Source organism: Cnephaeus nilssonii (assembly GCF_951640355.1).
Source record: "Cnephaeus nilssonii genome assembly, chromosome: 9".
Taxonomy (NCBI): Eukaryota; Metazoa; Chordata; class Mammalia; order Chiroptera; family Vespertilionidae; genus Cnephaeus; species Cnephaeus nilssonii.
The window spans coordinates 32,716,595-32,735,916 of NC_137080.1; the positions used below are offsets into that span (position 1 = coordinate 32,716,595).

At 48.4% G+C, this 19,322-nt stretch overlaps 1 protein-coding gene across 2 annotated transcripts in view; it reads left to right on the forward strand.

The window, feature by feature from the left end:
- SASH1 (SAM and SH3 domain containing 1) overlaps nt 1-19,322 on the forward strand; it is a 169,548-nt gene that overhangs the window by 76,438 nt on the left and 73,788 nt on the right. The window contains exon 1 of one of the 2 annotated variants that reach the window (XM_079780344.1): nt 9,129-9,359. The exons of the other annotated variant lie outside the window; for it this stretch is intronic. Within the exon in view, the coding sequence (XP_079636470.1) occupies nt 9,304-9,359 (56 nt within the window). The 5' untranslated portion in view covers nt 9,129-9,303. Of the gene's footprint in view, nt 1-9,128; nt 9,360-19,322 lie in introns of those variants that run through there. 2 annotated transcript variants of the gene reach the window in all.

The following is a 19,322-nucleotide window of genomic DNA, read 5'->3' on the forward strand; positions in this document are numbered from 1 at the left end:
GTGTTGTGTATGTTCTGTGGAGCTTGATGTCAGTTTCCTTGTATGTTGTGTGTATGAGTACATGTACAGGGTGGGCAAAAGTAGGTTTTTGTATAAAGTATCCACTTTTGTGGGTCGGTAGTTAAATTACTAGCCATCATTACCTAGAAGATAAATCACAAGTAAGGATATGAAATATTAACAACAATAAGAAGACAAATAATACAAGTAAATAATACAATAATAAATAATGACTGTAAATGTACTTTTGCCCGCTCCTGTCTATAGGTAAATAATAAGAGCGTGTTTTCAATTGTAATTTATCTGGTGATGCCTAACGATTCTGCGAAGAGTTATTGATTTCACCCTGCTTATTGTGATTGAACCTTAAATGAATACCTGGAAGTGAGCATGGAGAAAGGGAAAGGACAGTTAAGTCAACCAAAATGGGTTTTCTTCTTTTACATTAGTTTTGGGTATACGATGAAGGTCATAAATAAGGAAGCAAGGTACAAAATTACATTCCAGGGTAAAACCATGATTGAAACACCCTCCTCTGCAATTTGATTTGGTGGGTGACCTTAGAACAGGAATAAACGCTTGTGACCGAAGGTGGCAAATGCTCACGGACCTTCAAGGTAATATTTTTGCTTCCCCGTCCTAACTTGGATCCTGTCGTTTTTACTCCCTTGGAGGGTAATTCTATATTATAGCTCGTATTTTTCGTATTTCTTTTACCTAGTATAAAAACAACACAAATGTCTTTTTTTTTCTATGACCTTTCCCTTTTCTACTTTATTCCATTATAATTACGCCAGAATGTTCTATTTATGACCTTCCGAGGTAAAGAAATTTTAAGAAAGTCCACTTGTTTAAACAGACACTTCCTTTGGCACAGGGCCACTTATACCGTTTCATGCCAAGAGAGACATAGAAGTGGTTTAGGAATAAAGTATTTCTGGAATGAAAAGCACACGTTGGGAGAGCGTGTGTGTGCTTTACAGCACAGCCCTGCCTAATCCGTCCACGTGTGTGTGCTGCTGGCTGGGCCGCTTCTAGGGGGGAAGGCTGCTTTGCCAAGCCTTCAGCTCTCAGTGGGAGAGGCTCAGCGGATCTCGTTCAGGACTGAGGCCCGTGCGGGGTGATGCACAAAAGAAAACCAAGGCCGCTACCCCCTCAAGGTCAGAGGATGGATAGATGTGCAATTATCTTGAATTTCCTTTGTTTTAGTGGCGTGTATTCTGCCAGCAACAAAGAGAACAAATCCCAGCAACTAGTCAAGAGATTTGACTTGACAATGACCTTGAAACTGGAGGTAGTGTGAGGTTGAGCTGAGCGTGGGCAGAAGTGTTGAGTGAGGGGGCTGTAGGTTCACCTGACCTAGTTTGTGATTCAAGCTGAGAACTCAGGTGTTCCCTCAGAATCTCCAAAATCCTCCAGGAAACAAGAAATGCCTGTCTTTCCTCCTGAGAGGACGTGACTCACCAAATTTGTACTAATTTAGGCTTGGCATTTCTTCTTCCCCTCAATTGTGGGGAGTCATTCTTTCCGTGTTTGTATCCTTCACTTAGAGAAATGTGGCATGACTCTTGTGGCCGGCAGAGAGACTACAGCCTCCTCGGAGGTTAACAACAACAACAAAAATTGAAAGCATACATACAGGAAAGCTGTTGACAGAGCGATCTCTTCATCTGCAGTACTGCCATTTTGTTTGTGTTCTTTCAAATGGTTTGCTTAAACTTTGGTGTTTCTAAATAAATGGAAAGTTTTAATACATTTTGCTCTTCACTTTCTTATTAATAGTTTTTAAGACTCATGGAATTCTTTTTTACTTTAAAGAACTGTTGGAAAAATGTTAAACTTACAGAAAACTTACAATTGTGCAATGAATGTCCATATAACTTTTACGTAGACTCACCGATTTTCACACTCTTGCTCTCTCTTTTTTCCTGTATAATATCACTAATCATGATTACTGCCCAACTATTTGGGAGTAAATTATAGACATCACGGCACACTGCCCTAAATACTCCAGCTTATATCTCCTAAGGACACAGCCAGTCTCTTACAGCCACAATATAATTACCAGGTAGAGGCATTTTAATACCGACTTTCCTAAAGTACAGTTTATATTCAGGTTTCTTTCATCGTCCCAGCAGTGTTTCTTATAACACTTCTTTTTCAATACAACACTTAGCAAAAATCATCCATTGCATTTACATGTCATGTTTCTTGTCACATCTAATCTGAAAGGACTTATTGGCTTTTCTGGGTCCTTTATGATGTTGATATTTTTAAGGAGTGTAGGCTGGTTGTTCCGTGAAATATTCCTCAATCTGGGTTTCTTTTTAAGATTCAGCAAATCCAGTTTTGATGTTTTCTCCTCAGTGCCTCATATCAGTTTGTCCCATTATTGGTGTTACTAATTGCAATCATTTGATTGAGGTGATATCTGTTTGGTTTCTTCTGAGAAGTTACAATTTTCCCTTTGCATTAAAAAATATTCTGTGGGAGATCACCTGAGACCATGTCTGTATCTTGTTCCTCATCAAACTTTTACCTAGTAGTTTTAAATTCCTTTTTTTTAAAATTGATTCTAGAGAGAGAGGAAGGGAGAAGGAGGGAGAGAGAATGAGAGAGAGAGAGGAGAGAGAGAGAGAGAGAGAGAGAGAGAGAGAGAGAGAGAGAGAGAAAGAGAGATACCAGTTGCCTCCCATACTCCACCTGACTGGGGATCAAATCTGCAAGCTGGGTATGTTCTCTGACCAGGAATCAAACCTGAGACCACTGAGCCACAGGGGCTAGGAGATTCCTTTAATGATTCTTGTCTGAATCAGTTTTAACTATGGCTTGCAGAATGGTGGTACTTATTCTTAAATTAATAATTACTTTGGATTAAATCTTCCAAAAAGGATTATCTAGAAAGATTGAGGTATCACTAAGGGCACTCTAGGTCAGATTACAGTGGGAGTAGGTTTAACACAGTGTTTATGTTGAATTGTTTGTGTTTGTGTAATTGAAAATGCAAATACTTTGAAATGCAAAATCCTGTTAGTCTTCAGATCCAAATGCTTGCTGGTAGCTTCACAAGCCCTGGAGGATGACCTGGCAAACCAGAGGGCTGTGTCTGGTGCCAACCAAAATATCCCTCTGAGTCAGCTGTGTTGTTTTACGGGCAGAAATTGCCTTATGCTTTTTATTTGAAAGTCAAGAGAACTCAGTCAACAAAAGTGGACGAATCCTACAGCAGCCCTGCCCTTAAACGCAGATTGCACTAGACCACATGGGAGTCGAGCCACTGGCCCTTGTGACTCCTGCCTTCCAGAACTACGGTCTCCCTCACCCCACCCAGTTGTCTCAGGGGCCTGGGCACACCGTGGTTCTTCCCTTCTCCTCCAGTTAAAACCTGCTTACGGACGGTTTCAGGCATTAATTGTGAGGCAAATGTCTGATTTCTAAAAAAAACACATCATCTCTCCCAGGAGTATTTAGCATTTAACAGTAATATAGTAATACAGGTGTTAAATTATAATAATACTAGAGGCTTGGTGCACGAAATTCGTGCACCGGTAGGGTCCCTAGGCCTGGCTGGTGATCAGGGCCAGCCGGGGCCTCCCTTCCCCAGCTACCGGCTGCTGGCTGGGGCCTTCCTTCGTTCCACGTCACCCCCTGGTGGTCAGTGCACGCCATAGCGAGCGATTGAACTCCAGGTTGAACTCCCAAGGGGACACTTTGCATATTAGCCTCATATATAGATAGATAGGTCTGACCAGAAGAGGTGGGCGTTTTGTAGGGAAGACAGGCAGTGAGAAGTCCAACAGCTGACATCACTGCCCCTGGATACCCTACCTAGTGGGGCTGCTAGCTGATACTAATTTGGCCTGGAGATATGGGTGACCTGCATGATAGATAGATGCTAGACGATAGAGAAATAGATAGACGGGGAGCTAGAGAGGTATAGAACAGACCTGCCCCTCCCTGGTTCGAGAAAGGCCCCGTTCGTCCTTATTTTCTTACAGTCTGTCTAATCTCTCCATGTGCTTTCACTGAAATATAATAAAGAAGACCAAGGGAGCTTTCACTTGAACCTCTTCTATTTGTATCTATTTATGTTGGCTATTGAGACAGCCTACTTCCTTACACCAATCTTCGGTTTGTGTCACCTGGCTGAAAGGTGAATGTTAGTTAAATGTCTTGTTATTCACCAGTTAGTCTCAAGAACATCTAGAAAGCAAGGCCATTTTGCTCAGAGGTATCTTTATAACTGTATCTATTAGAAACGAGTTTAGCCTCAGATAATGGAAAGCATGACAAATAGGGGCATAAACAAACCCAAGGTTCATTAGATAACCCGTGTCCCATGGTTGGCACTGAGGCTCAGAAAGCTTTCAGGAACCAGACTGTGTCTTTTTTGGTGTGTGTGTGTGTGTGTGTGTGTGTGTGTGTGTGTCCTGTTTTAAAGTGGCTGCTGCATCTTCCAGGTGGGAAGGAGAGACAAACAGGGTGAAGGGAAAAGGTAAGGGGGAAAAAGAACAAAGGCACATTTATTTTAAAGCTTTCTGAGAAACCCCATGCAACCCTGTATCGCACTCGTGTCTCCCTGCAGCGCCTGTTCAGTGAGCAACAGCTCTGTGTACAGGATGCTGGCCTGGGGTCCAGGATATTGTGATGAAGAGCTCACAAGAGCTGCGTGTAGGGAGATGGACTAGGAAAAAGTATATGTCTAAGATGGTGCTTGGGGGAAAAGAAAGCAAAGAAAGGGTTCCCAGAATTGGGGCCCTTGGCCTCCATAGACAAAGTGGAGTTTGGAGAAGTGAGTTTTTAGCTGAGCCCATTGCTGCCCTGAACAAGTCGGGCTTCCCAGGGAAGGAGGGAGAAGAGACAGCGTGTAGGAAGCTGGCAGTATTTCCCACAATAATGTAAGCTTTCGTGTGTGTGTGTGTGTGTGTGTGTGTGTGTGTGTGTGTGTGTGTGTATATAGAAAGGCAGGGTAGTCTGAAAACTAGCTCGGTGTCTAACACATAAGCTCTGTGTCAGGATTAGTTACATTGATTGCTTCTGAGGAAACTTGTGGGGGAGCCTGTGGTTTTATCTAGGTGTGTATCTAGAAAAAAGTAGTCTTAAACGGGTTGGCTCTTATGGACTGAGAATTGGAAAAGAAAAAGCAGGAAATAGTCGATAATGTTTATTGAGTGCTTATTATGGGCCAGAAACTGGTCTAAGCACTTAACATTGACTCACTTAATCCAACAACCCTGTGAGGTTCAGTACAATATTATTTCTATTTACAAATGCAGAAACTGAGATCCAGAGAGGTTAATAAGTTGCTCAAGGCTATACAACTAATAAGTGGCAGAGCCCAGATTTGATCCCAGTTAGGAACCCATTCTCCTAACCTGTATATAATGCAAAGTACTGATAATTGTATTGCTTATGCAGTGGAGAGGTTAGAGGCACATTGAGTTCCTTAGCATTAAATAGCAGCACTTTAAACCTGCATTCCAGTGGTTCTCTGGGAACTAGGAGCAAGTTTTTCTCTGATTCAGATATAAGCTGGGTCTCTGTTATTTATTTATAGAGGCAGGAAGGTCCAAAATAAATCTCCAGGCATCGCCTTAGCCACTATTCATAAGCTCTTTTCTGCAAAGTCTTTCACCAGAGCTGAACATTCAGTGATTCAAGTTTCACTTTTTTTCATTACCTATGACTACACTTGAACTATTTTATGGTGAAAAAGTTCAAAAAAATCTATAGCATGATGGAAGCGGAGGATAAATAAAAGGTGGGGAAGCCAGTAGAGCAGTGTTCTGGAGTGGAATAAGTGGATGGACTGCAGTTGGTGAATGTTCTGTGCAAGCCTTCACTCCATTTGCACATGGCTTCGCTCATGGATTTGCTTCCCTGGAAAGCTGATGAGTCTTTTGATCCTTTTCTCCACCTCGAAAACCTTGGTCTTCACCTTCTTCCTTTGAGACCTCAGGGAAGAAGCCCTTGCACTTGTTACGTACGTGTTCCAGTTCCTCTCACTCATCTGTGACTCTCCGGATGGCTTGCATCTCTGCCCTTGCCTTCCTCCCCCCTCCCTCCCCCCATATCTGCTGTCTGCCCACCTGCGCCCTTGCATCGTCCTTGGACCTGCTCTCCAGGCAAGGTGAAGCGCCTGCAGTTTCTCAGACAGGCATGCTGTGCCTCTGAAATTGATGCTCCTTCTGGGGGTTGTCTGTCCCCCACTCTCACCGCCCTCCCACCCTCCTTACCTGGCAAGCTCCACTCAACCTTAAAACTCCAGCTCTGGCCTTGGCTCCTCCCAGAGCCTTCCCTGATCTGCAGAGTTGAGGTGAAGTGTCCTGCTGTTGGGCTTTCTTGCTACTTTTGCAATGGACTGCGGTGAACGAGGGCATGTATGTAAGAGAGTGTGTGTGTGCGTGTGTGTGTGTGTGTGTGTGTGTGTGTGTGTGTGTGTCCGTGTCCCACTCAGAACTCTGGATCTTTGTTAAAGTCTTCTAATAATGGATAAACAAATGGGTGACTGTAAAAACATGTGGAGTTCCTTCTTCATCCCATGAAAATCTTGCCATTCTCCCAAACCCTCATCCTGTTTCTCTCCTCTCCCAGTTACCAAGGTCAATGGCGAAACAGTAACTATCCCAGAGACCCGCCCGCCTGCTGAGCCTCGTTGCCTTCGGCACCGCTGACTCCCTTTGCTGCCTGTGACAGTGTGGCTTCTGCCTTACGTTTTGCCCACGTCCTGCAGTTCCCTTTTGTCTATGCACCCTTCTCTTGGGTGTTCCCCTGGGGCTTTTTATCCAGCCTGTGCGCTCTCCCAGGATGCTTACAGCCCATGGCTTCCAACCGCTGTCTCCAGGTGCCTACCTCAAATCCCCATCTCTGCCGTGTCCCCATTGCCCAATCCGGCGACCTGCCCTCGGCAGCCTCTGGCTGGATGCCGGCTTGTTACTGTTGTCACCCCACGCTATGCATCCCTATAGCAGAATTCATCATCCCTTTTCATCGTCCTTCCTTAAAATTACCCCATTGCCTTCACCCCTGCACAACCACTCAGTAACTTTCTGTTTCTATAGGTGTATTTGCCTGTTCTGGACATTTGGTGGAAATGGAGTTATAAATATTTTCATTGATGAGCTTATTTCACTTAGCGTAATGTTTTTAGGGTTTCACCATGGTTCATTCCTTTTTGTTATAGAAATGCCACATTTTTTTAAAATTTGTTGATGGGTGTAGAATTAGGGTTGTTTTAACTTTTTGACTATTATGAATAATGCTGCTGTGAACATCTGTATACAAGTTTTTGTGTGGCCACCTGTTTTCTTTTTTGTTTTAAATCAACTTGAGATACAGTACACACACATGGCATACAAGTCACCCATTTAGAGTGCACAACCAAAAAAGTGCTTCGTACATTCACAGGTATGAGTCAGCATCACACAGCCAACTTCAACATTTCATCACCCCAGAAAGAAGCCCTGTTACCCGTTAGCAATGGCTCCTGATGGCCCTCCCCCCGAAGCAACCACTAATCTACTCTCTGTCTATGTAGATTCACCTAGTCTGTACATTTCATACCATGTGCACTTGCACACAAGGGCTTGTTTTCTTTTTGAAAGAATATCTGTCTGTTACAGCTCCATTAAGAATGGAGCTTTGAATCCAGTTTTTGGTAACCTCCAGCCTCCTTGAAATATGTAAGAAATTCTTTTACTAAGTTCTTTCCCCAATGAGTCCTCCTCACTCTTCCTCACGAGCTTGTTCCTAGAAGCTGCTGGGGAGGGGCGCAGGCTTCATTTCTTTGCAGAAGTGCCAGGGGGGCTGGGTCTGCCGTCGTCGTGGTCCTGAGAGCCTTCCCTCCTGTGTGACCAGCTGGGGCTCTCTGTTCCTTCTCCTTCACAGACGTGAGCACTAGAGACCTGCTCGGGGTCACGAAAGGCCCTGGGGCGCAGACCAGCCGCTGCTGAGGCCTGCGCCTTTGCTAGGAAATCCAGGTCAAGCCTCGTCCCTGGAGCTGAGACGAATGCATCCTGTTTCCACATCCTGTTTGTGGCAGGGCTGTGGGTGGGGAGGGGAACACCAGGTTTTTCCGTGGGGGACGTGCACATGGGCCCTGGCGTGAAGAAGCCAAGTGGAGGCGTGTCCTTGAGGGCAGGTCACATGTCGGGTTGGCCTGGTTCAGGGGGCCGTGTTCTCGCTGAGTGCCCATCGTCCTACATTGTCTGGCCCTTTGAGCTCACCAGAGGGGGGAAGGGCCGCAAGCATAGGTTTCACAAAATAAATGGGCTGTGCCAAGAACCAGGCATCAGCGTGCATATTATGTATTCTTCCGCTTTACTCCATTTACCGTCTGCCAAGGCTGGTAAACTGCCATCTGCCAAGGCTGTGGGTACGAGGGCAAGGTCAGTGTCAGGGGTTGGTACTTTCAATGAGCTCCCCGTCTGTGATTGATCATCTGGGTCACCTTCCCCCGCCCCTCTCCCCCGTCCCCGCCCCCCCGCCAGGCTTCAGCTCAGTTACACAGAGATGAGTGTGAGTCAGGTGGTCTCCAAGCTTCCTTGTGGCCTGATCCCTCTTTCATATTGCGACCCAGTCCAAACAGAGCACGCCCTGGGCCCAGCTCTGCGTAGACGGTCCACCGAGGCAGCTTGCTCTCGCTGGTGTCGGCGTTGGTGTGGACAGAGCCTGAGCCTGAATTTAAGTTCTGCTAGTTGTGGGACTTAACTTCTCTATTCTCTAACCTCAGGTTCCTAATTGATAACGAGCCCAGTGACATCTCTCTCTGAGGGTCATTGTGCAGGATGCCCAGCGCGGTGCCTGGCATTGGACGCGGTGCCCACGTTGCCCTTGTTCTGTCCCCACCTCCCCACCTCCTCTCTAAGGTGGGGCCCTGCCCAGGTCAGTGACAGTGTGACTGTAGTTTTCATCCCCAGCCTGAACACATGGGGCCATACACAGCGCTCCTTGATGGCCACGCCACTTCAAACAGGCCGTTCCCGCCTGAGCCTTCCTTTCCGTGCTCCAAAGAGGGGGCGGGGGCTGGGAGACAGCCACCCGGGAGGTATGTGTCTGTGCGGGCGGATCGGTGCCTGCTCACGTGTGTACTGCGTCGCACAGCATATTTGAAGGGCTCAACATTCCAGAGCGCACGGGCTCGGGGCAGGGCCAGCTGTGCCAGACTTCTCCACCTCAGCTGTTGCTCTGAAAACTCTGTTGCCTTTCACCCTGTCTGGGGAATGAGCCTCCAGCTGACCCAGCCCAGGCTGGAGCCCACACGCCTGGGCCGCATCCCCCCCGCGACGGCCGGAGACAGACGTGATGGCCAGGAAGTGTTCGGTGTGGAGGGTGGCAGCTGGCTATTCTCTGTTCTGCAGGTGAGGTCATCAACATATGGGGGCGAAGGGGAAGGTGGGGTGGGAGGGAGGCTGTCTGTATGTACATAAGTACATTTCTATCCTGGCAGGTAAGGCAAGACCCAGACCTACCATTTTTATGTGTAAATTTTTCTAACAAAACTGTTATGGAAATGGTAGCTTACAGAGGTTTAGAAGGACTCAGTACCTTTCCGAGATCATGACGGTCACGGTCACAGCCTTGGGCGAGGCAGAGGTGGGCTCCTGATCCAGACCTATTTATCTGCCGGGTCAGGCCTTCTGCATAGACTCCACCCCAGGGGCCACGAAGACTGAGGACCCGTAGTGGGCTCGGTGGCCAGGGAAGTTTAACTGAGTTCACCTTTTCCAGTGTCTGCTGTGCAGACAAGTAAGGGAGGCTCTGGGAGGGTGGACAGGAGAGGGAAGGTGGCTGTCCTCTTACAGCCTGAAGGAGACACGACAAGATGATACAATGTCGGGTGACTTCAGTGCAGAGGAACTGCCGGAGGAGGGACAGTCTGTCCCTGGGGGGCAGGCGTGGGGTGGGGGCCACATAGACTCGGTATCAGGCAGGGCCCTCTAGGGGAAGCAGATGTGAAGGTAGCCCAGGGGAGGTTGATGATGTGGCATGAAGTCAACAGGACTGGCATTTGGGGCAAAAAAGATGCAGAAAGCGGGGAAAGAGGACAAACTGCCACCAAGAATGGGCGGAAACCCACGTCATCTCGCCACCTCCAGGCGAGGCCCTTGCACGGTGAGCGGTGCAAGGAACCTGCAGAAGCACCGTGTCCCTCGTTCCTCAGGAGCAGAGCAGGCCGCAGGTCCGGGACCCGAGGAGCCCCAGGAGGGGACTCGCAGGGATTCAAACCCTGAGGGCCTCGCTCTGCCCATGCCTCCCAGTGACCCAGGGGACACGTGATGACGCTGTGTCCAGCGCTGACCTTGACGCATGGAAAGAAAATGACGACTGCTCTGCTTCTTGCCGCATCGCACATGAACTCTTGTGTGGCCCATGGGGACCCGGCACTGTGCGGGGAGCGGATTCTGGGAAACGCCCTCCAGCTGAGCTCACCTGACGGCCGGCAAGTCCACTGCCGGTTCCCCAGGAGAGCATGGGAGGGATAACCGGGCGCTTTCTTGTTTCTTAGGCCCAAATGCAGGGGAAGGCAGAATCCAGGCCGGCTGAGGTGTGTGAGGGCAGCACCGGTGGGGGTGGGCACGTGGCTCAGTCAGCGCAGGAGTTGCCTGTCTGTGTGAGGAGGTGGGATTGGATGCCCCCCAGGAGGCAGGCAGACCAGTGTGAAGAGGAGAGATCCTGAAGGTCTGAAACTTGGCAGAGTTTTTTTTTTTTTTTTCATGATGCTTCTGCTTTAAAAATTCTTGAATCCACCAGCTCATTCCGTCATCCAGTCCTTGAGGAGTGTCTCCCGCACTCCAGGTACATTCTAGTCAACACTAAACCCAGCCCCCAACCTCTTGTGCAGAAGTTTTGTCCAAGTAACACCTTCCGCCTGCTTGTTTTATCTTATTGTATTGTGTATTCTTTTCTGAAATTCTCACTTATGAGAGTGCTGTCTGCATCTCGGAGGTGTTGAACTAGGATAGGAGGCATGCAGAAGGAGGATGTTTCTCAGAACCGACTGAGTCAAACCGAGGGTTCCACGCACATCCATTTGTCAGAGTTAGCTGGAGAGCTTGTTGGCCAGACGGCCCTGGCCAGGCACAATGACCTGGAGTCTCCAGATGGGGACTCTGGTGCCGTGAGCTCCCTCCCCAGGAGGATCTCCAGCAGCGGGCTTGTTTACGAATCACTGCCCACCCGTTTCTTGTCCGTCGGGTTGCAGCGCTGTGGTCCTGCTCCACATCTCAGTCATCCGTGGAACCGGGGGCCCATCCGCTGACCCTGGTGGAGGTCATTTGTCATCGTGGTGACCCTGGCAGCACCGCTGGTATGGGATCAAATCTGGCAGCTGCCCGTGCGTCACTTGGGATAAAGCCACAGGATCAGAAGGGGGAGGATGGGAAGTGGTCAGAGAGCGATGTGAGACCAGCCCGGGATGGCACAGTACAGAGCGCCCTTAGTGGGCGCAGAACTGGAGGCGCAGGGATGTGTGGGAATTTAAAATCGAGATCGGAACGGTGCCGGATGTTCACTAGACTTGTTGTGGTGATGATTTCCCAATATACACAAATGAGAAGTCATTGTGTTGTAGACCTGAAATTAGCAACATTCTGTGTCAGTTATACCTCAATAAAAAATGAGATCTGAGAGGACAGGTTAGTGTGAGTTCCCATTTTCATAGTATCGATAACAGAAAATTTCCACCTGCTGTTTCTGAAGGAATGGAAAGTGAAGAGAACGAAAGGAAGGTGAAGTTGGCTATGGCCGTGGCCACCGTGGAAGGGACCCGGTCCTCTGAGCTGCGGCCAGGAGCCCCGGGCGGGCAGGCGGCTCCCACAGCCACGCCCTGAGGTGGCCGGTCAGTGCGTCAGCAAGGCCGGGAAAGGTCTCCTATGCCCACAGGCCCTCCAGCTTTGGCCTTCAGAGGTGGCATCATGGGCTCCTCTGCTCCTTCAGAGCAGCTGATGGAAGATGGGCTGGCAGCCCGGGCCCCACATCCCTCCTCGGGCTCCTTTGCACCCAGACAGCACAGCAGCCAGCGTGGCCAGCGAGGCTCGGGTGATGGTGAATGGGAGCCTCTGTTTGTTCCCACTGAGAAAGTTCTGACCAGCTTCCTGTGCCGTCTCCATGGAAACTGAAGGAGGAGATAATTGAATGGAGCCTCTCTTCCTCCCATGGCCCCTCCCCCTGCCCCCACCCTGAGGCTGAGGCTGGTACAGGCCTGCTCTTTGCTGCCAGCATCTCCCCACAGGTCCATGCAAATTTGATAAGAATATCAAAGGCCGGTTTTCCTTACTGTGCCATCGATATGTTACCCCATATGCAGCCTGTGCCAGTCAGGTGGCCTTCCATCGTCACCTGGTCTTGAGCTGGGACCTGAGTCCCACATCCCAGAGAGAAAGGGCAGACGCTTCCAGACATCCAGCGGCCTCGAATCTAAGCCACATTTCCTTGCGGAAAAGCCGTTCTTGGACCACGTGTTTATTACAAATATGTAGCAAATTTTAAAGGGGAAGTAGAGGGAAGGAATAATTTCCATTTACAGAAAAAATGTCAACAAGGCTGTTTACAACCCCCCCCCCCCCCCCCCGTTATGTTATAAAAACTAGCTTTTGTGGTTTAAAAAAAATGTGCTAAAACCCTGTTTTATTTTGCGGTTGACAGTTCAGTAATTCTTAAGATATAAAGATCTAAATGAAATTCAGACTTCACATCAAGGCCATAAAAGGAAGGCATTTCGTTTTTACTGGTTACACCAACCCCAGAATGAACAGAAGGTGGAATTCAAGGCCTTTTCCTTTAACACCTGGATTTGTCTGCCTGCAGAGGAACCCTCAGAAGCCAGCGCTTCACCTGGGCTGTGGATTCCAGTGGCCAAGTCCCAACTTCAATGGCACTTCCAGTGCCTGTGGTTAGAGAAAGTGCACATTGATGTGGCCTTGGGCTCACAGTGTCATGCCTGGCACTGTGAATGCAGGAGAGGCCCTTGCCTTCATGAATCTGGTATTTCAGTGGGAAGAACATCGGTCTGCGTGTCTGAAGAGCTGAGTTTAAGCTCCAGCCATGTGACATAAAATGGGAAAGGTCACATGAACACTCCAGGCCTCAGTCTCTTCATCTGTATGATGGGCTCAGTTCTTTTCACGGTCTCTGTGAGCCTGAAATACGATGACATTTATATGAATATACTTGGTAAACCCAGACCCAATGCTTCATGGAAATTGGTCCTTTTTACTCCGTCACCACAGTTAGGATTATATTTACTTAGGTGTAACCAAAACCTGGCTGCCGTGTTGAGGCAAATGGGGGCATATATTTTTCATTTAGCAGGGAGTCTGGAGGTTCCAAGGCTGATACAGCTGCTCAAGGAATTTTCTCTCTCCTCTACCATCCATACTATGGGACTCTCTTCCTTATGAGAAAATGACCACTGCTCTGGCATTGTGCCCATGTTTCGGTCAGTACCCAGGGCAAGGGCAAAGGGCAAAAGACATGTGAAAACTGAGTCAGTCCTTCTCATTATGAAAACACCAGCTTTCCCAGAAACACCGTGCTGTACAGTTCCGGTTACATCTTGGCTAGATGCTGGCACCTGGCCTTGGCTAGCTGCCAGCCAGCGTGGGGGAGGTGAGTATCTTAACGGGGTACACAGCCACCCAGGCAGAACCAGGGTTCTTTTAGTAAGAAAGAAGATGAGCATGGCTATTAAGGTGGAAGGCAACAGGCCTTGCCTCCTGCTATAGCCACTCACTCAGCCATTCCCATCTTGCAGCCTGTTGATATAATCTACCCAGTGATACTGTCCATCCCTGGACGGTGTGGGCCGTGTGTACATGCCCCCCCCCCCTTCCCCCACAAGCTTCCTAGGACTTCATTATCTACACCAAGCAACACATAACAAACAGGAAATCATCGTTGGTTGTTTTTATACAATGCTGATCAGTTGCTGATGCCTTTTTCTATGAATTTACAGGCAAAATACTAGTCTGTACCCTGTAGTATGCCATGGGGCGATTCTGGAGAGCTGGGAAGGCAGTTATGACTTTCCAGTGCTTTCACTAGTGCTGTCAGCAGCGGTGCTGGCATCCAAGCAGCAGGTGTTTGTCAACTTCTTAGGCAGTTCAGACCCACGAGTCCACAGATGAGCACTACGATGGCCCAGCTGGAAAAGAAGTTTCTGGAAACTTTGGAGGAAGAGTGTATTCTGCCCCGGCTTTGATTCTCCCTGCCCCGAGCCCTCTCCCGGGGCATGTTCAGCTCTGCACTTCGGCACTGGTATCGCCCTGGCCTGTGCGAAGTTGAGGCCGGGACACAGCCAGGCCGTGGGCCTCTGTTGTGGAGAGGTGGCTCTTGGATGCTCCCCACGCATGAAACTCTTCAACGTCTGCCGGTGTCCTGCGTCATTAACTTTCAGTACCAGTTACCGGTGGTGAGGGAAAGGGCACAAATCTCGGTCAGTGCGCCTCCGTGAGAGATTTTCAGATTAGCATGGGTGGGGCCTGCTCTTGGCTGGAGAGCTAGTCGGCCATCCCCGAGGTGCCAGAGGACCAACCCCTTCCATGTTGAGAAACAGAAGTGCTTTTTGAGAAGGACTTAGAGAGACTTGACCGCATAGGGGAAGCTGAAAACAAAGGTCAGCCATTAGAACCGCTGGCTTTTTGTGTGTGGCTTAGCCTGTGCAGGCTTGTTCTAAATACCATGCAAGTCACACTTGACTGAAACCTCTAGAAAACCTATGTGATCAGTCATTTTATTGTCTCTAGCAGCAAACTGGGATTCAGGGGGACTCAGTCACTTGTCAGAAGTCACTCAGCCCGGCCGCTGTGGCTCAGTGGTTGAGCGTCAGGTCACTGTTGGATGCCCGGTTTTCGGGCTTGATCCCCAGTAGGGGGTGTGCAGAAGGCAGCTGATCGATGATGTTTCTCTCTTGCCAATGTTTCTATCTCTCTCCCTCTCTAAAAATCAGTAAAAGCACATTAAAATTTTATTTAAAAAAGTTACTAGTTAGTAAATGGTAGAGCTGGGCTTTGAACCCTGGTGGCTGGAGCTCAGAACCCACATTGGAGCCGTTGTGCTGGGAAGCTTTCTGGATAGTGGGCCTTCAGAAAACACTTGAAATAACGTTATTCATGTGTAGATACCAGTCAGTGGCCCTTACAACTCTACATTGACATCATGTTCAATCATTGGTGTGTGTGTGTGTGTGTTTTAATTGTAAGAAAAACATGAGTTATTTGTATAAAGTGTAATCGAGAAAAGGAAGAGGAATTATTATATCCTCCAAATTTTTTGAGGGAAGTTAATGTTTAAAAAAAAAAAAAAAAAGGAGGAACCTCTGTGATTCAGAAACTGCTGGTTTAAGGAAACCTTTGGAGCAGCGGTCGCCAACTGGTGGTCCGTGAGGTCCGAAAGGTTGGCGACCGCTGGTCTAGGAGATGCGTAGTGGCAGTGCTCTGGAGAATGGTTCGAAGAGGTCACAGTTAGGGGGAGCTTAGTAAGTGCCAGACACTGTGCTAAGCTCTCTGTGTTCATCGTCTCATGTAATTCTCCTAATAGCCCAGCAAGGTGGGTTCACGTAAGAAGAAAGCATGGCTTAGATTGTGGCCCTGCTATCCCAGGTGTGCCCGGCTCCTCAGTGTGGGACCCCCCAGCCTGTGCCGGTTCAGGCCATTGCCTTGGACTTGGTACTTCAGACACCTACCTGCCTGCCTTGATCGTTTATGAAGGTGGCTTTGTAACAAAAGCCAGAAAGGACAAGCTGGGCATAGACTGTGAAAATGAAAGAAAAGGCCTCTATGGGGCTGTTTTCACCAGTGACAGGATGTCACCAGTGTTTTCGTTGGTACTAAATATCCAGGGAGTTCTAACACTATGTATGCATGCCAGATTTTGGCAACAGAATTACTTTCCGTCGGAGCCAGTGGATTCGCAAAGCGAAATTCTGTATGAAACCCAGCCCCTGTTGGCTGGGCAGGGCCCATTCCCCAAGGGAAAGTCAGAGAGGCTCATGGGGTGCAGGATTGAAGGTGGCACCGCGCCTTGCACCCGTCTGACCCCGAGAGTGAACACCTCCCACACTGCGCTGCTGTGTCTCTTGCCGCACCCTAGTCCCGGCCCTGCGGCTGGGAAAGACGCTGCCCTTTGAATTTTTACAGACAGTAGATACTGTGACCAGGAACTCGTTTCATATATATTTCTTTTTTTTATATATATATATTTTATTGACTTTTTACAGAGAGGAAGGGAGAGGGATAGAGAGCTAGAAACATCATTGAGAGAGAAACATTGATCAGCTGCCTCCTGCACACCCCCCACTGGGGATGTGCCCACAACCAAGGTACATGCCCTTGACCGGAATCGAACCTGGGACCTTTCAGTCTGCAGGCCGATGCTCTATCCACTGAGCCAAACCGGTTTCGGTTCATATATATTTCTATTCAATAGTAGAGATATGCTCCTAGGATGAAAAATATCTCTGATATCCAAAGGATAGTCAGAAATAGGAAATTAAGGAATTACACTTTACACAAGGTGATTTGTCACTAAATATGCAAAATATGAATGTGAGGAGTTAGTTATGTTTAAGTCATAAAGAAAAGGAAAAGATTAACTACTAACGAGCCCCTCAACCCTCTTACCTTCCTCCCCGCGCCCCTCCCTGTACACGTACACAGTCCAGTAGCGGAGGCCTCAGTCCTTTCTCCACGTCCTCAGGCAGACGCTGCGGGCTTTGGGGACTGCCTTGGCAGGCAGGGACGGTGCCGGAAAAGATCCAGCCAAAGCCCTGATTCAAAATGCAGCAGGAAAGAAACTCCTGGAGACGTGTATTTCCGGAGACTCACGATAAAGAACCTTAAAAATCTCTTTAAGTAAAGGTTTTCTCAGTAACGCATAACATATGTCCCTTTCTTAGAAATTGGGTTCTAACCGTTTTTCCTTTTTGTTGTTGTTTGGTTATAATGAAGTTTCTGGACAGTCCATGCAAGCACACAATGAGCCTGTTGGAGGCATTCCTTTGTGCGTGGGCACTCGCTGCGTGCCTGGTGCGCCAGACCCAGCTTGTAGCGGTGAGATAGAGTTGTCTTTGCCTGGAGGCACCTCAGACTATTTGTGTATAAATAGACACAAGCCGAAGAATGAGCCTGAGCCAGATGGTTTGGCCGCTTTTCCTTCGACAGGCGCACGAGAGGATCACGCAATGGCAACACAGCCCAATCCTGAAAAGTGCTGTGGAAACACTTGGTGCCGATACACCCGTAGGCCATGTTCAGGTTCGGTGTTGCTCTGCCTTCACAAGTTCTTCTGAGGATCATTCCCGTCGTCTACCCAAGGGGAGCACTGATGTAGGCGATGCTGATTCCTGTTATGTAAATGAGAAGCATGGCGGCATGGACCAGGCCGATCCTTGCCCAGGCTGTGTCCTCTGGCAAGTCCTCACTCCCAGCTCCCTGGGAGGACCCTGTTCTGTGATGGGAGGGTCAAGAGGGCGTTTTCTGTAAGAGGTGGGATTCTCTACAAATGCAGAGAATTTCATTTTGACCTGTTAGTTCCTCCTTCTCTGTGGTCTTAGGAGCCTCTCCACTGTGAAGGGATCGAGTCAGTAGAGGAGAGAGTAGAGCAACCTAGATTGGACCCTGGGTGACACGGGAGGCAGTGATACAATTTGTGTAGAACTGGTTTTAATGTTACCCTGGTTGGGAAAGGGACAAGGTGCTCTCCTGGTCTTCCTGCTGCCAACTGACCACTTCCCCTCAGTCGCACTGACTCTCCATCTTCTTTTCCCGACCCCTGGACAGGGATTGTCCCTGAGCTCAGCCTTCATACAGCTCCTCTTCCTGGTGCTCAGTTGGTCTCCTCGCTTTCAAGATGCACACGACTCCCAAATGCCTATCTCCAGCCCTCAGCAGCTCCCCAGCACTCTAGTCGCCTATATCCAACGGTCTGCCCTGTACCCCCACAGATGGCCAATAAGCTCCTCAAACTTAGGCGGCCAAGCTGCTATCCTCTTCTGCTCTTCCCGACCCAGTCCTCCCCATTCGAGGGGCTGCATGTTAGGTCAGCACATCGTGTAGATCTCTGCTCAGCTGACACCTCTTCAGAGAGGCCTTCTCTGACCATCCCATCTGAAGTTCTCCCCACGTCTTAATCTGCACCCCGCCCCTTGCTTCTCTCCCCCGTCCTCATGCCATTAGAATAGGGATCTTACCAGTCTTGTTTATCATCACTGTTTTCAGTGCCTCAGAGGATGCCAGGCTTTAATGGGGGCCGGATAAATATTTATTGAAGGAAGGAATAAGTGAATGAAAGAAAGAAGAAAGAAAACAAAAGGGAGGAAGCAATTTAACATAGAATTTGCTAAACACTGAGGTAGAACCAAAGGAATTGATGAAGTTCTGGGAATGCTGTCTCTTAAATTGTTTTTTTAAAAAAATCTAATTCATAAATTCAATATGAATGTTCCTTAGGCCTTCATTGAGGGCTAAAGTAGTTTAGGGATCTTGAGGAAAGATGTAAACACTTATACAGTTTTGGAGTCTCATCATAGTAGTTAGTAAAGGTACTAAGATTGAGTTCAGACTAATGCTGAGCTTGAAGATTTTTCAATGCGTAAACAGATTTTCAAAGTGCAACAGAACGTTGTTATTGCTTCCTAGCCATCGAAACCCGTGCTGAAGTCCCCATCTCTTTCCCTCTGTTGGCCGGGAAAGTGATGGGCAGGAAAGGCCTGACAGTCTGCTTCCAGGGCTGCCCTTTGCAGGCCTTGGCGTCTGGCTGGAAGGATGAATTACTAGGAGGCCTTTGGAACTGGCTTCTGAGCATTAGCTTCTCCCACCAGGAGATCAGTAAATGACCCCTTCCACCTGCTGCCATCCAAACTTGGAATTCGGTCACATCACTGGTTCCTGCTCCTGCTGGGTGGATTTTATAATCAGTCTCAAGGAGAAAGAAAGGCGATGGCATGGTGCTTCACTGCTCTGCCAGCCTCTGTTTGCAGGGACAGTTCACTGCGTCCAAATTAAACTTCACGCGGTGCCATTTTCCCCCTTTGCACATTGATGAGTTGGGTAGCCTCACGCTTATGAAACATTGCTTGCTATTCTGTGGCCAGAATCTAGATGGTGAACTTGTGTAATTTTAGAAATGAAATCCCCACTGGCCACGGCAAGATAAATAAAGAATCTACAGTGCCATCTGCTGGCATCCTAGGGAAATGCAGCAAGAGCTGTCTAGTAGAAGCACCTCTTACAAAACGGGAAAGATCCAAAGTGCAAACCTGAGGATAAATTACTCAAAGTGTGTGATCATTTGAAGAACGTAGATGCAAACAATGAGAGAATTGT